At 50.9% G+C, this 18445-nt stretch overlaps 2 protein-coding genes across 2 annotated transcripts in view; one reads left to right on the top strand and one right to left on the bottom strand.

Annotated features, from left to right (window-relative positions):
- Nucleotides 1-18445, top strand: part of cog5 (component of oligomeric golgi complex 5) — a 73944-nt gene that overhangs the window by 15617 nt on the left and 39882 nt on the right. The gene's annotated exons all lie outside the window — the stretch shown is intronic.
- LOC311316668 (G-protein coupled receptor 22-like) lies at nt 1962-4275 on the bottom strand (the record flags this gene model as incomplete). Its single annotated transcript, XM_084447590.1, has 3 exons — nt 1962-3071; nt 3576-3722; nt 4153-4275. 3 exons carry the CDS (start codon nt 4273-4275, stop codon nt 1962-1964), a joined length of 1380 nt encoding a protein of 459 aa, XP_084303716.1.

Below are 18445 nucleotides of genomic sequence, written 5' to 3'. Positions count from 1 at the left end.
TTAGAGAGACCAGCTGTTTGATCATGAGAGAGACCAGCTGTTTGATCATGAGAGAGACCAGCTGTTTGATCATGAGAGAGACCAGCTGTTTGATCATGAGAGAGACCAGCTGTTTGATCATTAGAGAGACCAGCTGTTTGATCATGAGAGAGACCAGCTGTTTGATCATGAGAGAGACCAGCTGTTTGATCATGAGAGAGGAGAGAGACCAGTGGTTTTATCATGAGAGGAGAGAGACCAGCTGTTTGATCATGAGAGAGGAAAGAGACCAGCGGTTTGACCATGAGAGAGGAGAGAGACCAGCTGTTTGATCATGAGAGAGAAGAGAGACCAGCTGTTTGATCATGAGAGACAAGAGAGACCAGCTGTTTGATCATGAGAGATGAGAGACCAGCTGTTTGATCATGAGAGATGAGAGACCAGCTGTTTGATCATGAGAGATGAGAGAGACCAGCTGTTTGATCATGAGAGATGAGAGACCAGCTGTTTGATCATGAGAGATGAGAGACCAGCTGTTTGATCAAGAGAGAGACCAGCTGTTTGATCATTAGAGAGACCAGCTGTTTGATCATGAGAGAGACCAGCTGTTTGATCATGAGAGAGACCAGCTGTTTGATCATGAGAGAGACCAGCTGTTTGATCATGAGAGAGACCAGCTGTTTGATCATTAGAGAGACCAGCTGTTTGATCATGAGAGAGACCAGCTGTTTGATCATGAGAGAGACCAGCTGTTTGATCATGAGAGAGGAGAGAGACCAGTGGTTTTATCATGAGAGGAGAGAGACCAGCTGTTTGATCATGAGAGAGGAAAGAGACCAGCGGTTTGACCATGAGAGAGGAGAGAGACCAGCTGTTTGATCATGAGAGAGGAAAGAGACCAGCGGTTTGACCATGAGAGAGAAGAGAGACCAGCTGATCGATCATAAGAGGAGGAGAAAGAGCAGCTATATGATCATGAGAGCGAAGGAGAGAGACCAGCTGCGGTCATTTCAAGCGAGCTTGTTGTCCTGATTCTGTGTAGAAATCGGTCTCAGTTATGCTGTGATCAGCTTCCAGATAGGCTTTTGGTGGGAAAGAGCTGGCCCAATTTTCTCTCTCTCTCTCTCTCTCTCTCTCTCTCGCTCTCTCTCTCTCTCTCTCTCACAGATAGAGAGGGAACCCATGAGGACAGGAAATCGGAGAATTGAAATTTCATGTGTAAATATTTATTTGTTCAGCTTGGCTGGCCTGATGTCTTCTGTGCCCAAGTGCCTGAGCTCACCGAGAGACAGACTTAAGCAACATGCGACAGGCTTCTTTTTTTTGGAAGTTATTTATTACAAAAAGGAACAAATATGAAGTCTTTTAAGTATCAATGTATTTCCATTCTGTACACGTTTACACAATATATAGCCTAAATACTATGACAACACCATGCAGTAGCTAGAGAAATCACACAGGATTTTTATTTTATTTTTAATTGTCCTTGACGCCACTCCACCACGTCCACAATAAATAGTAATAAATTATCCCCCTCAGGGGGCTGTATATGCAATACGCTTCATTTACACGGCTGTTTTGGATCAGTGGTTTCAAATGAGCTGGCACCTGAAGGTGAAACGGTAAAGTGGGTGTTTCCCCCCGGCTGCGGTTACCTGACAGCTCCGCCCCACCCCCCCCCCCTCATCTTCCCTCTCCCCCTCGACACTTTTCAGAGTCATTTTTCACCCACAGACACGATCGCTTTATTCCACATCGTATGGAAGAAGGATAGGAGGGCCATCTGTTCACCTGCCTCAGACGCGCCCTGGTTCAGTCACTGGGCTCAAAGGTCACCATCTGGGCGGCTCCAAAGGGTTCGACTTCTTCCACCTTGTCTCCGTGGCTCCATTATGGTTCGACCTCTTTCTTCCACCTTGTCTCGGTGGCTCCATTATGGTTCGACCTCTTCCACGTTCTCAGTGGTTCCACGTGGTCGCTCTTTACTCCGCGTCCTTCGAAAGGCACTTCCGCCTGATCTCCGTCTCCTCGAAGGTGACCTTCCTGTTCCTCCTGGGGTCGATCCAGGAGTTGTGGATGACCACGTTCTTGGGCGCGGCGTCGGCCTCCACCACCAACGACGCCCTCTTCTTGATCTTGCTCCTCAGCACCTTCTGGAACTTCTGCCTGGTGAAGGCGTAGAGCAGCGGGTGGAAGACGGTGGTGCCGTAGGCCATGACCAGGAAGGCCAGCCTCAGCCGGGGCGCCAGCTCGCCGGGCCCGGCGCTCAGCAGGACGGCGTTCAGCACCGTGATGGGCGTCCAGCACAGCAGGAAGGTGGAGACGATCAGCAGCGACATGCGGAACACGCGCCTCTGCCGCTCGCGCCGCTCCCGGTGGCGCCGCACGGCCCGCCGCAGCGCGATGATGACGTACACCGAGGTGCGCATGGCCAGCGGGGCGCCGCCGCCGGACGCCGCCCCCGTCGCCGGCACCGCCCCCGCCCCGCTCTGCGAGGCATCCGCCGTCTCCACCGGCCCGGCCCCCGGTGGCGGCGGTGGCGGCGGTGGCGGCGCCGTCAAGGAGGCGTTCGTCTTCTCCTTCTCCTTCTCGGTCGCCGTCTTCTTCTTCTTCGGGGCGTTGTGCTGGAAGCGCGTGCCGATGCGTATGTTCAGCGCCTGGAGGATCTTGTAGTAGGTGACGAGCATCACCACCACGGTGAAGAGGAAGATAGGGATCTGCGCCAGCAGGTGGTAGTAGAGGCCCAGCTCCGTGTCGTACTGGTTGGCGTGGGCCAGCGAGGTCTGGTTCAGCCCGGCGTCCTGGCCAGCCTGGCTGAAGAATCCCACCTCCACGAAGGGCACCAGGAAGCTGAGGAAGGACAGCACCCAGATGGCGCCCAGCAGCGCCGCCGCACGGCCCGTGGTCAGCATGCGGTTGGCGGGCCGCACAGAGATGTCGTAGCGGTCCACGGTGATGGCCAGCACGTTGGCGGCGGTGGCCACGCTGGCGAAGGAGACGCAGGCCTCGTGGAAGCAGCAGAGCAGGTCGGAGTCAGCGCCCGGGGGGAGGAGCAACACCGCCGCTGTCAGGGGGAGGCAGGACACGCACACCTGGGAACACAGAGATAGATTACACACACACACACACACACACACACCTGGAAACAGAGAGAGATCACACACACACACACACACACACCTGGAAACACAGAGATGGTTTACACACACACACACACACACACACACACACACCTGGAAACACAGAGATGGTTTACACACACACACACACACACACACCTGGAAACACAGAGATGGTTTACACACACACACACACACACACACACACACACACACACACTGTACTGTACACACTTTTCTCATCACTGAGGTGACGAGGAGACAGAGCCCACAGACGTCATGAAAGACTATTTCAGTCACAGTTCCCTTAGTAGACCCCCGCATTGACCACCTCACTATAGTTCTAAACCTAGATCCTAGAAGGGGAACTTGAGAGAGAGAGATAAGGGTGCAATACTGGGAGCCACACCCACCGGGAGCCCCGCCCACCGGGAGCCACACCCACCAGGAGCCCCACCCACTGGGAGACACACCCACCAGCACGTCCACCACGTGGAGGTTCATGGTGACGATGTTGGAGACGGAGCTGACCAGGTTGTGCCTCATGCAGTAGAGGATCAGCACGGTGAGGTTGGAGCCCAGGCCCAGGACCAGCTCCAGCAGCAGGAGCACGGTCAGGGACACCTGGAGGGGCAGCAGGTAGGGGGGGGGGCGGTCAGGACCTGGGGTAGGACCAGGACCTGTACCAGGATATATCTGATGCTGGTACTGTACCAGGATATATCTGATGCTATCACAGGAACAGCACAAGGACACGGCTACAATGATTTAAAATGACAACATAAGATTAATGAGTACTAATGTGACCCTGAGGGAGATAATTTGATATACTACTGTGGGGCTAGGCTACAGGCAGCAGCATCCCTCAGGCACACCTGTACACATTATCAGTACACATAGAGGTTAGTTTGTTTTGGTCAGATCAGATATGGGAGAGGCGTTGTGCCGTGAAGTGTTATATATATTTATTTATTTGTTAAAAATGTTGTTTTGTTTGTACCAGTAAATATTCCAATGTTCCACTATAGAGGCTACTATATCCCTCCATGTCTACCTGGAAGCTGATTGGGTAGGGTGCGGAGGAGGGGGTCACGTCGAGGTCGAAGGGCTCCGCGGCGTCGAGGACGGTCATGTTGCTCATGGTGGCTTCTGAGATCAGCACAGGGGGGGTCAGCATGGTCCTGGGGGGCGAGGGGGAGGAGTCAGCACGGCTCCGGCGATGGCGTCGTTCATGACGGCTTCCCGTGTCTCTCAGCTCTGGGGAGTTCTTTCTATCTTAAGGCGTAGCTGAGGAATCCATTAATATTTACTTTATTCAAAACAAACTGGTTTTCTTGAGTCAGCCTAGCCTTGATGGATTTATTTTTAAAGCTAGCTGTTATGCATCAGAAGAGTCTTTTTTTTCCTGTTATGTTTTGAACCAGACAGAGATGATGAGTCGTTAGCTCTGTAGAGAGAACAGAGTCCTGTGTGTTTGTGAGTGGACTATGCTTGCCAGCTTTAGTCTCGCCATACCAGACTTGACAGATGTCCGCCGCCGAAAGTCTAGAGGTTTTCAAGTCTAAAGTCTAGAGGCATTTTCTCTATTGAAAATCGTTGCCAGAACAGAGCCGAAAACCGACGCTACCAATCAGAGCCACTCCCTACATCTCCAATAGGATGGAAGACCCGCCTTACCGGAAATTATGTCTTCCAAACAAATTGGAGTGGAGAATAAACATTCACCACCTCGTTAGGAAGGACTGCCCTGATGACGGATTGGTTCTGCAATTGGTTTTTCCCCCCAATGTCTCAAGTTGTTTCCACCCACTTTTAGCGGAAAAAACCAGGAGGAACATCTTCAGTCTCTAGTTGAGTGCAGCGTTTAGAAACTGGCTCATGAGTCTATGCCAGTGTAGGCTGACAGCATCTATCCCCTGTGTTTATACGTTCTCAGCCTGCCAGTGTGTGTTATCTTACTGTAGCGTGGGATGCTTTTCCTTGTGTCTGCAATGTCCTTTTTTTCTGTTTGTATAAAATTAGTGTGCATGGTTGTTTTGGACCCGCAGAAGCAAGCCGTCATCTGTGTTTACGTAATTCTGATTCTTATTGTCGTGACAGCGATGACGGCATCAAGCAGAGAGACGCTTTCTGTCCTTGAATAGAACCAGCCTTGTCATGTCGGGGGCTTTCCCCCCCTGTAGATCATCAACACACGCACGCACACACACACACAGTACATAACGCACACTCACCCCTCCCTTGTGCGCTGTGTCCACCTCAGGAGAACGTGGACCAGCCGGCGGTGCTGTGCTGGCGTCCTGGCGGGAGGTCATTCCAGCCCAGCATGGTGGTACCGCTCTGGGCTCGGCTCAAACGCCTGACGCAGCCCGGCTCATCCACAGCACAGCCCAGTGGGGGCTCCCTTCCGTCTGACCCCGCGGTACAGCCTGATGGGCAGTAGTCGGTAGGATGGTTTCAGACGGACCCTGTGTCAGAGTGTATCCTTAGCTGGACGACGTTCCGAGGAAGAGGCAGCAGACAGGAGCCACGCGTGGCCAAACGCCGCTCGGACCGGACCCCTCGGACCGGGCCCTCTCCGACCGGGCCGTTGGTGAAAGATGAAGCTAATTTCCTGTTGCGTCCGTTGAAACCTAGTATTCCGGTCAAGAGTGAACACTGATGATGCTGTAAACACACACACACACACACCCACACCCTCTGGTCCGTCGCTGAGTGGGCTGAGAGGATGTGCTCGTGGCTCTGTATATCAATGGCGTCTTTCATCCGCTGTTTTTCTCCCGCTCTGTGCTTTGTGCTCGGACCGTGGGCTCCGAGGTCGTCCTCTCCTCCGAAGCCGTGCCGGCGCCGACGCGGTTCCAGTGTCCGGCAGTACGATGCGCTCAGTCCACCACTCCTCCGTCAGCGAGGCGGCGCTTCAGAAGAATCCCTCCTTCAGTGTCTCCTCAAAGAGTCACCTGAAGGTCCAGTGAAGGTTCATCGGAGGTCTATTGAAGGTTCAGTGAAGGTTCAGTGAAGGTCAAGTGAGGGTTCAGTGAAGGTTCAGTGACGGTTCAGTGAAGGTCCAGTGAAGGTTCAGTGAAGGTTCAGTGAAGGTCCAGTGAAGGTCCAGTGAAGGTCCAGTGAAGGTCTAGTGAAGGTCTAGTGAAGGTCTAGTGAAGATTCAGTGACGGTTCAGTGAAGGTTCAGTGAAGGTCCAGTGAAGGTTCAGTGAAGGTCCAGTGAAGGTCCAGTGAAGGTCTAGTGAAGATTCAGTGACGGATCAGTGAAGGTCCAGTGAAGGTCCAGTGAAGGTTCAGTGAAGGTCCAGTGAAGATTCAGTGAAGGTCCAGTGAAGAAGGCCCATGGACCTGAGATCACCTCAGACTGTAGTCTATTCCACTGGGAGGAGGCCGGCCAGCTGACCTCTGGAGCTGCGAACACATCAGGCTCAAGCGGACTTTACCGGAAGCTCAAAGGTCATCTCCCCCAAAGATCAGAGGTCAGAGAACGTGGAGATGGAGCAGATTTGAGGGTAGGGTCATGGGTTAGAGAGGAGAGAAAAGCAGGTCCTTCGGCTGCTTGACATTCCTCTCTCTTTCTCTCTCTCTCTTGGTCTCTCTCTTTCACGGTGCAGAAGGATAGGGCAGAGCGGGGGATGACGTCACTCCGTCAGTCAGTGCGTGCTGTTCGTCCTGCTGGACAGAGAGATGGAGAGAGGGAGGGGTTTTAATGAGAGGGAGGTCTGGAATGATGAACAGAACAGAAAGAGAGCATGGCACTGCAGCTCTAGAGCCTCTGACTGGTCGTTCTGTGTGTCAGTCACCCACAGAGCCTCTCTAATTGGTCGTTCTGTGTGTCAGTCATCCACTTTGAACTCATACCTACATGGTCTGTGTGGTCTCTGTGGCTCGGACCTGGAATTGGTTGGTGTATTTACGTGTGTGCGTGTGCGTGTGCGTGTGTGCGTGCGTGTGTGTGTGTGTGTGTTTTCAATCAATTCCCCTTGCTACTGTATTCTTTTATGGGTGTCTGTCCAGCATTTGTTTGTACAGAGCCTGTGAACTGAGCTCTCTCTCTCTGTCATTCTCTCTTACACACACACACGCACACACACACACACACACACACACACGCAGATCAAATCAAACTTTATTTGTATAGCGCATTTCATACACAGAGGCAACACAATGCGCTTTACAGACAGCAATCAGGGGCGGGCATAGGTCCCACCCCTACAGTACGTATTCCAGAGGGAAGCAAACACACACACACACACACACAAACACATGGAGCCACATGATGGAGAGCCAGGGACCAGCAGTACAGTTGCTGATGGCAGTGAGAGTAACGCCAGTCATATGATCCAGGCGTGAGTACACTGTCCCTCAATGTCCCCGCGGACCCATCCTACAGCACCGTCCTCAGCGCACTCTACTCTACATGCGTGTCTGGGTGTGTCTGATGCGCAAATGTGTGTTTGATTGTACTCTATGTGTATGTGGACTGTGTGTTTCTGCACCAAGACAGAGAAGGCTGTGTGTGTGTGTGTGTGTGTGTGTGTGTGTGTGTGTGTGTGTGTGTGTGTGTGTGTGTGTGTGTGTGTGTGTGTGTGTGTGTGTGTGTGTGTGTGTGTGTGTGTGTGTGTGTGTGTGTGTGTGTGAGAGAGAGAGAGAGACTGTGCTCTCCTATGAGGGAGAGGAGGGAGATAGAGAGGGAGAGAGAAGGAGAAAGTGGGGGGGGAGAGTGGAAGAGAGGGGGAGAGGAAGAGAGGGAGGGAGAGAGTGGGGGAGAGGGAGAGAGAGGGGGGGGGAGAGGGAGAGAGAGGGGGGGGGGGGGGGAGATAGAGAGGGAGGGGTGTTTGTACAGAGTCCTGTCGCTCGCCTGCTGCCAAGAGAAAGACCTCAGCGGCGCTCCAGAGAACGACGCTTAACACGGTGTCTGCGCTGAGGCAGTGAGTGAACGCGCGTGTGTGTGCGCGTGTGTGTGTGCGCGTGTGTGTGCGCGTGCGTGTGTGTGTTGAGGCAGTAAGTGTTGAGTGTCGGGGCCGAGCTGAGGGAGCTGTGAGATAATCCCTGTGGAGGTGAATGTGTTCCATTAGCCCAGTTATCTCCCTAGTGCACACACACACTCGCACACACCTCTACACACACACACTCGCACACAGACACACACACCTACACACACACACACACACACACACACACACACACAGACACACACAACCGAACACACACCTGCACTTTCAAGCACACATATGCACATACACACCACAGACACACACACACACAGGCGTTGGCTACATACAGTACAATGAATAGCCTAGATACACTCTGTCCACAAGTCTTTGTGTCATGGCTCTCTGTATCCTGGAGAATTAGCTGTTAGTCAGACTGACCGAACAAGAGCAGGACCAGTTCTCTTTCTTGGAGAATTTGAGTCGATGCTACGGTCACCTCCGTTAACTACACACCCGTAACCATGCAACACACAGACTGACCAGCGTTAACTACACACGCGTAACCATGCAACACACAGACTGACCAGCGTTAACTACACACGCGTAACCATGCAACACACAGACTGACCAGTGTTAACTACACACGCGTAACCATGCAACACACAGACTGACCTGCATTAACTACACACGCGTAACCATGCAACACACAGACTGACCTGCGTTAACTACACACGCGTAACCATGCAACACACAGACTGACCTGCACTAACTACACACGCGTAACCATGCAACACACAGACTGACCTGCGTTAAACAGACATACGTAACCATGCAACACACAGACTGACTTGCGCTAACTAGACATACGTAACCATGCAACACACAGACTGACCAGCGTTAGCTACACGTGTGTAACCATGCAACACACAGAGTTGGTGTGCGTTGAGGCGCAGCTCCAGCAGGGTTTAGCGAGCGCCTGGCTTACCTCACACGCCGCCAGACTTCCTCCTGCGGTCGACCAGCGCCAGCCACTCTCCGTCCCCCGCGGACGGACGCGCAGGTAGGTCTAAGATCTCATCCGGAGTGTGTGTGTGTGTGTGTGTGTGTGTGTGTGTGTGTGTGAGAGCCGGGGGGAGATTGAGTCAGTGTCTGTGAGGGAGAGACTGAGAAGAAATGGACCTCTCCTCGTCTCTCTCTCTCTCTCTCTCTCTCACTCTCTCTCTCTATCTCTCTCTCTCTCTCACACTCTCTCACTCTCTCTCTATCTCTATCTCTCTCTCTCTCTCTCTCTCTCTCTCTCTCTCTCTCTCTCTCTCTCTCTGCGCTCCCACGGCGGCTCCGCGGCAGGTGTAGGATCCAGGCTGGAGCAGAGTCAGGCGTGCGCTCGCGCTCCTCCTGTCTTCTCTCTCTCTCTCTCTCTCTCTCTCTCTCTCTCTCTCGTGCGCGCTCGCGCTCCTCCTGTCTTCTCTCTCTCTCTCTCTCTCTCGTGCGCGCTCGCGCTCCTCCTGTCTTCTCTCTCTCTCTCCGCTGCGCTCTGCCTCTCTCTCTCTCTGTCCCTCTCCCTCCCCCATCCGCCCCTCCTCCCTCTCTCTCTATCTCTCTCTCTCTTCTCCAAGCTCTAATAGCCCTTCCCACTCATCTCTCTCTCTTCTTCCTTCCCCCTCTCTCTCTCTCTCTCTCTCTCTCTCTCTCTCTCTCTCTCTCAGATCGCTCTCTCTCTCTCTTAGATCGGTCTGTCTCAGTTCTGTTCTCTCTAACCTCAGCTCTTCCTCATGTTAGAGGTCTTAAGCCATGCTTTCTGTCTCTTCTCTCTTTCTCTCTCTCTATCCATTGGCCAGTTGCTTGCTTTGAGCAGTCTTTTGTTGGCTAGTACTGTCAGCTGCTGGTTTGGCATTTATTAGGATGTAGCTGCATTAAAGAGCTTCTGCTCTCTCTCTCTCTCTCTTGGCCCTCCCTGCTTCTCTCTCTTCTTTGCTCTCTCACACTTTCATACTCATTCTTTCTCCCTCTCTCTCTCTCCCTCTGTCTCTCTCCCTCTCTGTCTCTCTCCCTCTGTCTCTCTCTCTCTCGCTTTGTCTGTCTCTCTCTCTGTCTCTCTCTCTCTTTGTCTCTCTGTCTCTCTCCCTTTGTCTCTCTCTCTGTCCTCTCCTCTGTGTTTCCCCTGAGGACCAGACACTGTAACCGTGGCGATGTGGGTGGGGTGGAAGGGGGAGGAGCCAGTCCTAGGTGTCCGTGTTTGTCGAGCCGTCTGATAGGACAGGGGCCCCGGTGCCTAATTGGTCCAGTCCAGCATCTGGTTAGATTAGCTGGCCAATCCCCAATCCTCCCGCCCGGCTGCTCGCTGGCCTGCTGTCACCACCAACCCCTCTGGCATTGGCATGACAACGCTAAGACCAGGGAGGGGGAATGTCTGTTTAATGTTTAATGTCTGGATTAATAATCTCAACCCTACAGGCTGCTGCCTGCTGGCTTCCATACACATGTCAGCAGCATGCAGACACAGATAAATACAGAGGTGCGTGTGTGTGTGCGTGTGTGTGTGCGTGTGTGTGTGTGCGCGTGTGTATGTGCGTGTTTGTGCATGTGTGTGTGTGTGTGTGAGGGAGAGAGAGAGAGAGAGAGGAAATGTGTGTTACCTATTTGTGGGCCGTCTTCAGCTTCAGTTACAGTAATAATTATTAGCTAGTATTAGCATGTCAGACATCTTTAGTCAAACTAATGATTATTAGCCAATACTAGCACGTCAGCTCTGCAGTAATGAGCTGCCTACCGGGGCTATGGGAGATGGTTGCTACGGTGTGGTTGGTCACGGGTGCTATGGAGAGCTCAGAGCAATCTCCAGTCATCTGCTAGGAGCGAGCAGAGTTGTTATCTAATCACCACTAACGGTGCCTGTGACACCCTGTCTGTCTTTTAACACACACACGCGCACACAACACACACACACACACACTCACTCTATATCACTGCGTACTCAGTGTTGACTCACCTCTAGCCGATGAGGTCACGTCGCCGCTATCGACACAAAACAACCTTGTTGGGTCACATTGATGACTTCATTGATGCTCTCTGACGACCTCTGACCTCACACTGTGATGAGCAGGTTAGTGATGAGCAGTATTGCTGTCTTTGATTATGCCTGTACGGAATCATAGCCCTCACCACTGTAGGCTTGTTCTTTTAGTGTCTTGGTGTTTTCGGAGGTCGTTGTGTGTGTGTGTGCGTGTGTGTGCGTGTGTGTGTGTGTGTGTGTGTGTGTGTGTGTGTGTGTAGTGTTGTGTGTTTGTGGGTCTATTTTTCCAGGAGTGGGTAAGTGTAGGCATGCAATACTGCTAAAACATCAACTTCATATATCTCAAGAACATATATCTCAAGAACTGTGTGGTGGATTTTTACATAGTGTGGATGCATCAACATGGGTCTGATTGATCTAGAAAAAGAAGCTAAATGTTCATCAATCAATAAATCAACCAATCAATCAATTTGTATTTAGATTGCAGAATCACGATGCAGCGTGGTCTCAGTACACTTTACAGTTAAAGGAATATAGTGCATATAAAACATAGAGCAACCAAAAATACAAAATTGAAATAAAACAACCTGGCCAGGGGTACTCAAATTCAAATCCTAAAGGTCCACAATATTTTCCCCCAATAATCCAAAGGTTTTTTTAAGAAGGCAATTATAATACAATTCCCCATTTCCCCATCACCCCCCTCTCTGCCCCAACCGCTTAACACACTCACCCAATAAAGGTGAATCAAACCATTTCAAGTCTTGTCTCCTCTCCTCCTGTCTCATCACCTCCTTTCTCCTCTCCTCTCCTCCTGCATCGTCTCCTCCTGTCCGATTTCAGCCAGTTGACTTTTCTGGTTCTTGAATTCTGAGGAGTGGTCGCTTCAGAATGACTTATGTTTAATAGTGGCGTTTCAAATTGCCACTTCACAAGAGCTACCGTTTCGTGGCATATTAAGCACATCGGTTTGGTGTTTGTTGGAAGGAGGAAGAAGGCATATTTTTCAATCCATTCATTTTTGAATAAACAATTTTCCCTGTCGACTTTTTTATACTCATTGGATTGACTTTTCTTTTGGCCATCTTTGAACATGCCATTTTAGCTAAATTAGAAATAACTGGAGCTAAAACTACTGTCAGGTTAGTAGCTAGCTAACTACAGACAAAACTAATGTTAGCTGTGCTGTCAATGTCAGCTCTCCATCTGCACTGTCAGTTCACATCACCCCAGGGTTGCCAGATCGGATTGACAATTTCCCAACCGCCTGATGTGTGTGTGTATCCAGTGTGTGTGTGTGTGTGTAATCTCTGTGTGTGTGTGTGTGTGTGTGTGTGTGTGTGTGTGTGTGTGTGTGTGTGTGTGTGTGTGTGTGTGTGTGTGTGTGTGTGTGTGTGTGTGTGTGTGTGTGTGTGTGTGTGTGTGTGTGTGTGTGTGTGTGTGTGTGTGTGTGTGTGTGTGTGTGTGTGTGTGTGTGTGTGTGTGTGTGTGTGTGTGTGTGTCTTTCCCAGCCTGACGACCTCCATAAACACTTCTATCCCTTGTCCCCTGGCTGGTCTGGTCTCTATGGGAACCAGTGCAGAGCTGTTTCAACTCTGGACATTTTAATCCTGCTGTTCCAGTCAGGTGGGCAGACACAACAGACATGTGAACACAGCGCCGGAGCTAACAGACACAACAGACATGTGAACACAGCGCCGGAGCTAACAGACACAACAGACATGTGAACACAGCGCTGCAGCTAACAGACACAACAGACGTGTGAACACAGCGCCGGAGCTAACAGACACAACAGACGTGAACACAGACACAACAGACATGTGAACACAGCGCTGCAGCTTACAGACGCAACAGACATGTGAACACAGACACAACAGACATGTGAACACAGCGCTGCAGCTAACAGACACAACAGACATGTGAACACAGCGCTGCAGCTAACAGACACAACAGACGTGAACACGGCGCCGGAGCACAAAAACTTTTTCTTCTATCCAGATTAGTATTAGATTGGTGCAGGTAGGGGAGAAGAGGTCACTTCATATTACAGTAGCGAGGTATAGCTGTAGACCACTAGCCAGGGCGGGGTCTATCTAGTGAGGTGTAACTGTAGACCACTAGCCCGGGGTGGGTCTATCTAGCGAGGCGTAACTGTAGACTACTAGCCCGGAGGGTGGGTCTATCTAGCGAGGTGTAACTGTAGACCACTAGCCCGGGGGGGGTCTATCTAGCGAGGCGTAACTGTAGACCACTAGCCCGGGGGGGGTCTATCTAGCAAAGTGTAACTGTAGACCACTAGCCCGGGGGGGGTCTATCTAGCGAGGCGTAACTGTAGACCACTAGCCCGGCGTAACTGTAGACCACATTATCCTGCCGTCACCAGTCACTGCTGCAGCATTCCTCTAAGTGCGCTCGTCAACTTTGATGGGCTGCACTTACTGCAGAGCTTTAGTGCTGCGACAATGTCCCCGTTGTATCTGTTCCAGAACATTCCCCTTCCAAAGCCCGAGACGGCTTTCACACCTGTACCGTATGGCAGCTATCACGCTATTATGGGAAATCACACGGACGCTGCAATCTGCGCTCAGATCGATTCCATCCTGTGCTATTTCACACCAACCCGGCGTGAAAAGCTTTTCGTTTGTTTTTGTTGTTGTTTTTGTTGCGGACGCTGCCGGCAGGACGGTGTCTGTTTTACCTCTGAAATTGAAACAAGGGAAGCGTTTTCATGGTGCGCGACCCTCTCATTACAGCGAATGAGTAGTTTCACTTATTGATCATCAGTACTCCCACCTTATTGATAATAATCATAATCATAATCATAATCATAATTATTATTATAACAACAATAAATCAGATTTATTAAGCGCATTTGTCGAACCCAAAGCGCTGTACAAACAAAAGAAAAAAAGAAAGATCATAAAATGTTTAAAAAATAGTAAAAAGGTCAGTAAAAAAGTAGAGATAAAAATATATATTATCTAATTATCTAATCTATCTAAGTCTTTAAATGCCAGTCTGAAAAGGTGTGTTTTAATGAGAGCTTTGAAGGTGTTGAGAGCCTCTGGCTCTTTGATGGAGTCTGGGAGTGAGTTCCCCGGCCGTGGAGCACAGCTGAAGGCCCTGGCTCCCGGGGTTTCTAGCCTGCAGCGTGGCTGCTGGGGAAGGATGGAGCTGGAGGAGCGGAGGGTGCGCTTATCACCCATACTCCCACCTTATTGATCATCCATACTCCCACCTTATTGATCATCCATACTCCCACCTTATTGATCATCCATACTCCCACCTTATTGATCATCCATACTGCCACCTTATTCATCATCCATACTCCCACCTTATTCATCATTCATACTCCCACCTTATTCATCATTCATACTCCCACCTTATTGATCATCCGTACTCCCACCTTATTGATCATCCATACTCCCACCTTATTGATCATCTGTACTCCCACCTTATTGATCATCAGTATTCCCACCTTATTGATCATCAGTATTCCCACCTTGTTGATCATCAGTTCTCCCACCTTATTGATCATCAGTATTCCCACCTTATTGATCATCCGTACTGCCACCTTATTGATCATCAATATTCCCACCTTACAGATCAGTATTCCCATCTTATAGATCATTAGTTCTCCCACCTTAGATCATCAACGCTTTGGCTGCTCCCCAGATGATACATTCTCTCTCTTTTGCTCTTGCTCTCTCTCTCTCTCCTCTCTCTCTCTCATTCTCTTTTCTCTCTCTCTCTCAATCACTCTCCTAATTTCAAACAGAGGAATGGCCCTCAGGACAAAACCATTTTCTCTCTGCCCCCCTCCCACCAGAGTGAATCCTCTGGCCTTGTGGGAAATCATTCCTGCTCACCTTCTCCAGAGAGCGGCCATATTGAATAACAGCTAAACTCTCATCTCCCCTCTGGCGATCCTCCTTGGCGATGGCCCCGTGGTGGCGTTTTCAGGGTCATGCCAGGACTCTTCGTTCCTAGTTTGTTGCTCCCCTTCTCCCCTGCTGTGGAGGGGCGGGGTCTGTTCACCTCAGGTAACGCACCGCCAGGCGTGCTGAAGGATGTCGAACCAGCAACAGCCTTCTGAGGAAGGAGCTGGCGAATGAGGAGGCCCGGTCCTAGTTCTGGAAACGTCCGTGCTGCCTGTATGGTCGTGGTCGGGGCCTATCTGGCTGAGGCTAGAGGTCAGGTGCTAATGAGTGTGTGTGTGTGTGTGAGGACTTTGCTTCTCACTGAGTCATGACACCGGACTTATCGTCTCATGTCTTCTCAGAGGTCTGTCCAATATGGCTCAGACACACACGCTCACACGCACACATGCACATCAGACACTCATGCGCACACGCACGCACACATATGCACGGACACATACACAATCACACATTAGCACGCACGCACATACGCACACACTCGTTCGCGCACACACGCACACATACGCACGCACACATACACAATCACACATACGCACACATTAGCATGCACGCACATACGCACACACACACACACACACACACACACACACACACCCAGACTGGGGCTCAGCTGCCCGCCTCGGCCCAGACAGGGTGTGTGTCACAGTTGTAGTTCTGCTGGGGAGCGGGTTGGAGTGGGTTGCCTTGGCTTTGGATCTGGGTCCGGTCCAGTTCCTCCTACCTACCTGATGGTCCCGAACAAAAAACACAGGATTAAAGAAGCAGCATGTCTGAAATAGCTTTTATATCTCTCTGTCTGCCCCCCCCCCCCCTCTCTCTCTCTCTCTCCCTCCCTCTCTCTCTCTCTCTCTCCCTCCCTCCCTCTCTCTCTCTCTCTCTCCCTCCCTCCCTCTCTCTCCCTCTCTCTCTCTCTCTCCCTCCCTCCCTTTCTCTCTCTCTCTCTCTCTCTCTCTCCCTCTCTCTCTCTCTCTCTCTCTCTCTCTCTCTCTCTCCCTCCCTCTCTCTCTCTCTCTCTGGCTCTCTCTCTCCCTCTCTCTCTCTCTCTCTCCCTCTCTCTCTCTCTCTCCCTCCCTCCCTCCCTCCCTCTCTCTCTCTCTCTCTCTCTCCCTCCCTCCCTTTCTCTCTCTCTCCCCCTCACTCCCTCTCTCTCTCTCTCTCTCTCTCTCTCCCTCCCTCTACATTACATTACATTACATTACAGTCATTTAGCAGACGCTTTTATCCAAAGCGACTAACAATAATTGCATTTAACGTAGGAAGAGCCAATGTACTACTATTTGCCAGAACTCACAAGTGCATCTTCCTTCTAAAACAAACAAGTGACTAAGAGCATAATCTAGTGCTGAAGCAAAGTGCAAGAATCACAATCTAAAGTACAGTGCAATATAATATAATAAGTGCTTAGGTGGGAGGATTGTTGTAGTACTTCTTGAAGAGATGAGTTTTGAGCCTGCGACGAAAGATGGGCAGCGACTCTGCTGTCCTGACATCAGTGGGCAGCTCATTCCACCACTGCGGGGCCAGGACAGAGAAGAGCCGTGACCGTGTCGATCGACGGCAGGAGCCTCGGAGTGACGGGGCAACCAGTCGCCCTGAGGTAGCAGAGCGTAGTGGTCGGGAGGGGATGTAGGGTTTGACCATGGCCTGGAGGTAGGAGGGGGCTGTTCCTTTCATTGCCCTGTAGGTTAGCGCCAGAGTTTTAAACTGGATGCGAGCCGCTACAGGGAGCCAGTGTAGGGAACGGAGAAGGGAAGTTGTGTGGGAGAACTTGGGGTGGTTGAACACCAGGCGAGCAGCAGCTTTCTGGACAAGTCCCTCTCTCTCTCTCTCTGGCTCTCTCTCTCCCTCCCTCTCTCTCTCTCTCTATCTCTCTCGCTGTCTTCTTTCTCTCTGTCTCTTTCTCTCTTTTTTACACTCTCTCTGTCTTTCTCTCTCTTTCTCTCTCTTTTACTCTCTCTCTGTCCCCTCTGTTGGACAACACTGCAGCAGCAGGTGCCCATGTGTGTGTCTCATCTTTCACACACACAAGCCCATTGAATTGAATTGAGAGACAGATAGAGAGGTTGAAGACAGAAAGACAGACATGTATGTATATATATGTAGAGAGAGAGATGGGTAGCTACCCAGGATAGTGTTTCTAAGGAAATGAGCAGGTCTGGAGGAGGCTAGATAACTCTGAGCTTTTAACACAGGCCAGGCCCGTAGAGCGACATGCAATAGCCGGCATCTAGAACGCTCCTAGCCTATACCATAGTTCACATCTAGATCGCTCCTAGCCTATACCATAGTTCACATCTAGAACGCTCCTAGCCTATACCATAGTTCACATCTAGAACGCTCCTAGCCTATACCATAGTTCACATCTAGAACGCTCATAGCCTATACCATAGTTCACATCTAGAACGCTCCTAGCCTATACCATATGGCGTTCACAACCTGCTGGGTCATGAGGCGATATCCAATCATTTCAGTCTATAAAGGCGCCTGGAATTTGTTGTCCTGTCTTCCATCTGGTCTGGCTCGCAAGATGGCACACGTTTGATCTTGAGTCTCCTCTGATGGATACCATGGGGGGTCCTGCTTCCTTGGCCGGGAGCAACTGTCATATTCCTGAGACACTGACTGTCACAGGCCTCGGTGGTGGCGTTTACAGAGCTAGCAAGAGAAAGGTGTGAAAATGCAGATGTCAGATGTCACCTTATCAAATGCCACGGGGGGTTGTGCAAAGGCAATTAACTGGGCCTGCGCATGTTTGTGTGTGTACATACACGCGTGTTTGTCTGTGTGACCAGATTTGATTAGAACGTGCTGGAAGGACAAACAGTAGTCGCAGTAGCAGTCTGCAGCTGTACCTTAGGCCTGGTGGGAGGAGCCTAGTGACCTGGGGGAGGAGCCTACTGACTTGGGAGGAGTCTCAGTAGGCTTACTGACCTGGGGGGAGGAGTCTCAATAGACTTACTGACCTGGGAGGAGGAGTCTCAGTAGGCTTACTGACCTGGGGGGAGGAGTCTCAGTAGGCTTACTGACCTGGGGGGAGGAGTCTCAGTAGGCTTACTGACCTGGGGGGAGGAGTCTCAGTAGGCCTACTGACCTGGGGGGAGGAGTCTCAGTATGCTTACTGTATTCTTTTATTCATTAAATTAATTTTTAAAACTCTTCTTTGTAAAATAATAAGCTTGGGATGCTACAATTATAAGCTGAAAGTGTCTGCTCTGCTCCACTAGTCTGACACAATTGAATTGCCATTCAGATTCAGGGGCGGGAGCCAGGCTACTGATCCTCTCCTTCACTCTGTCCTCGCGCAGCAGAGTGGGCCGCACCCTCGCTGCACAGAGCAACGGTGTTCACGTTACGGCATGACGAGCTCCAGAGTTTACAGATTGACTCATTGATGTTATGAGGTTCCCCAGCTATTAGCATTGGGTTTAAATCTGAAATATTGCCAAATAGGCGC

The sequence above is a fragment of the Borostomias antarcticus genome (assembly GCF_949987555.1).
Source record: "Borostomias antarcticus genome assembly, chromosome: 13".
NCBI classification, from domain to species: domain Eukaryota; kingdom Metazoa; phylum Chordata; class Actinopteri; order Stomiiformes; family Stomiidae; genus Borostomias; species Borostomias antarcticus.
This window is presented reverse-complemented; position numbering and strand designations above follow the sequence as displayed.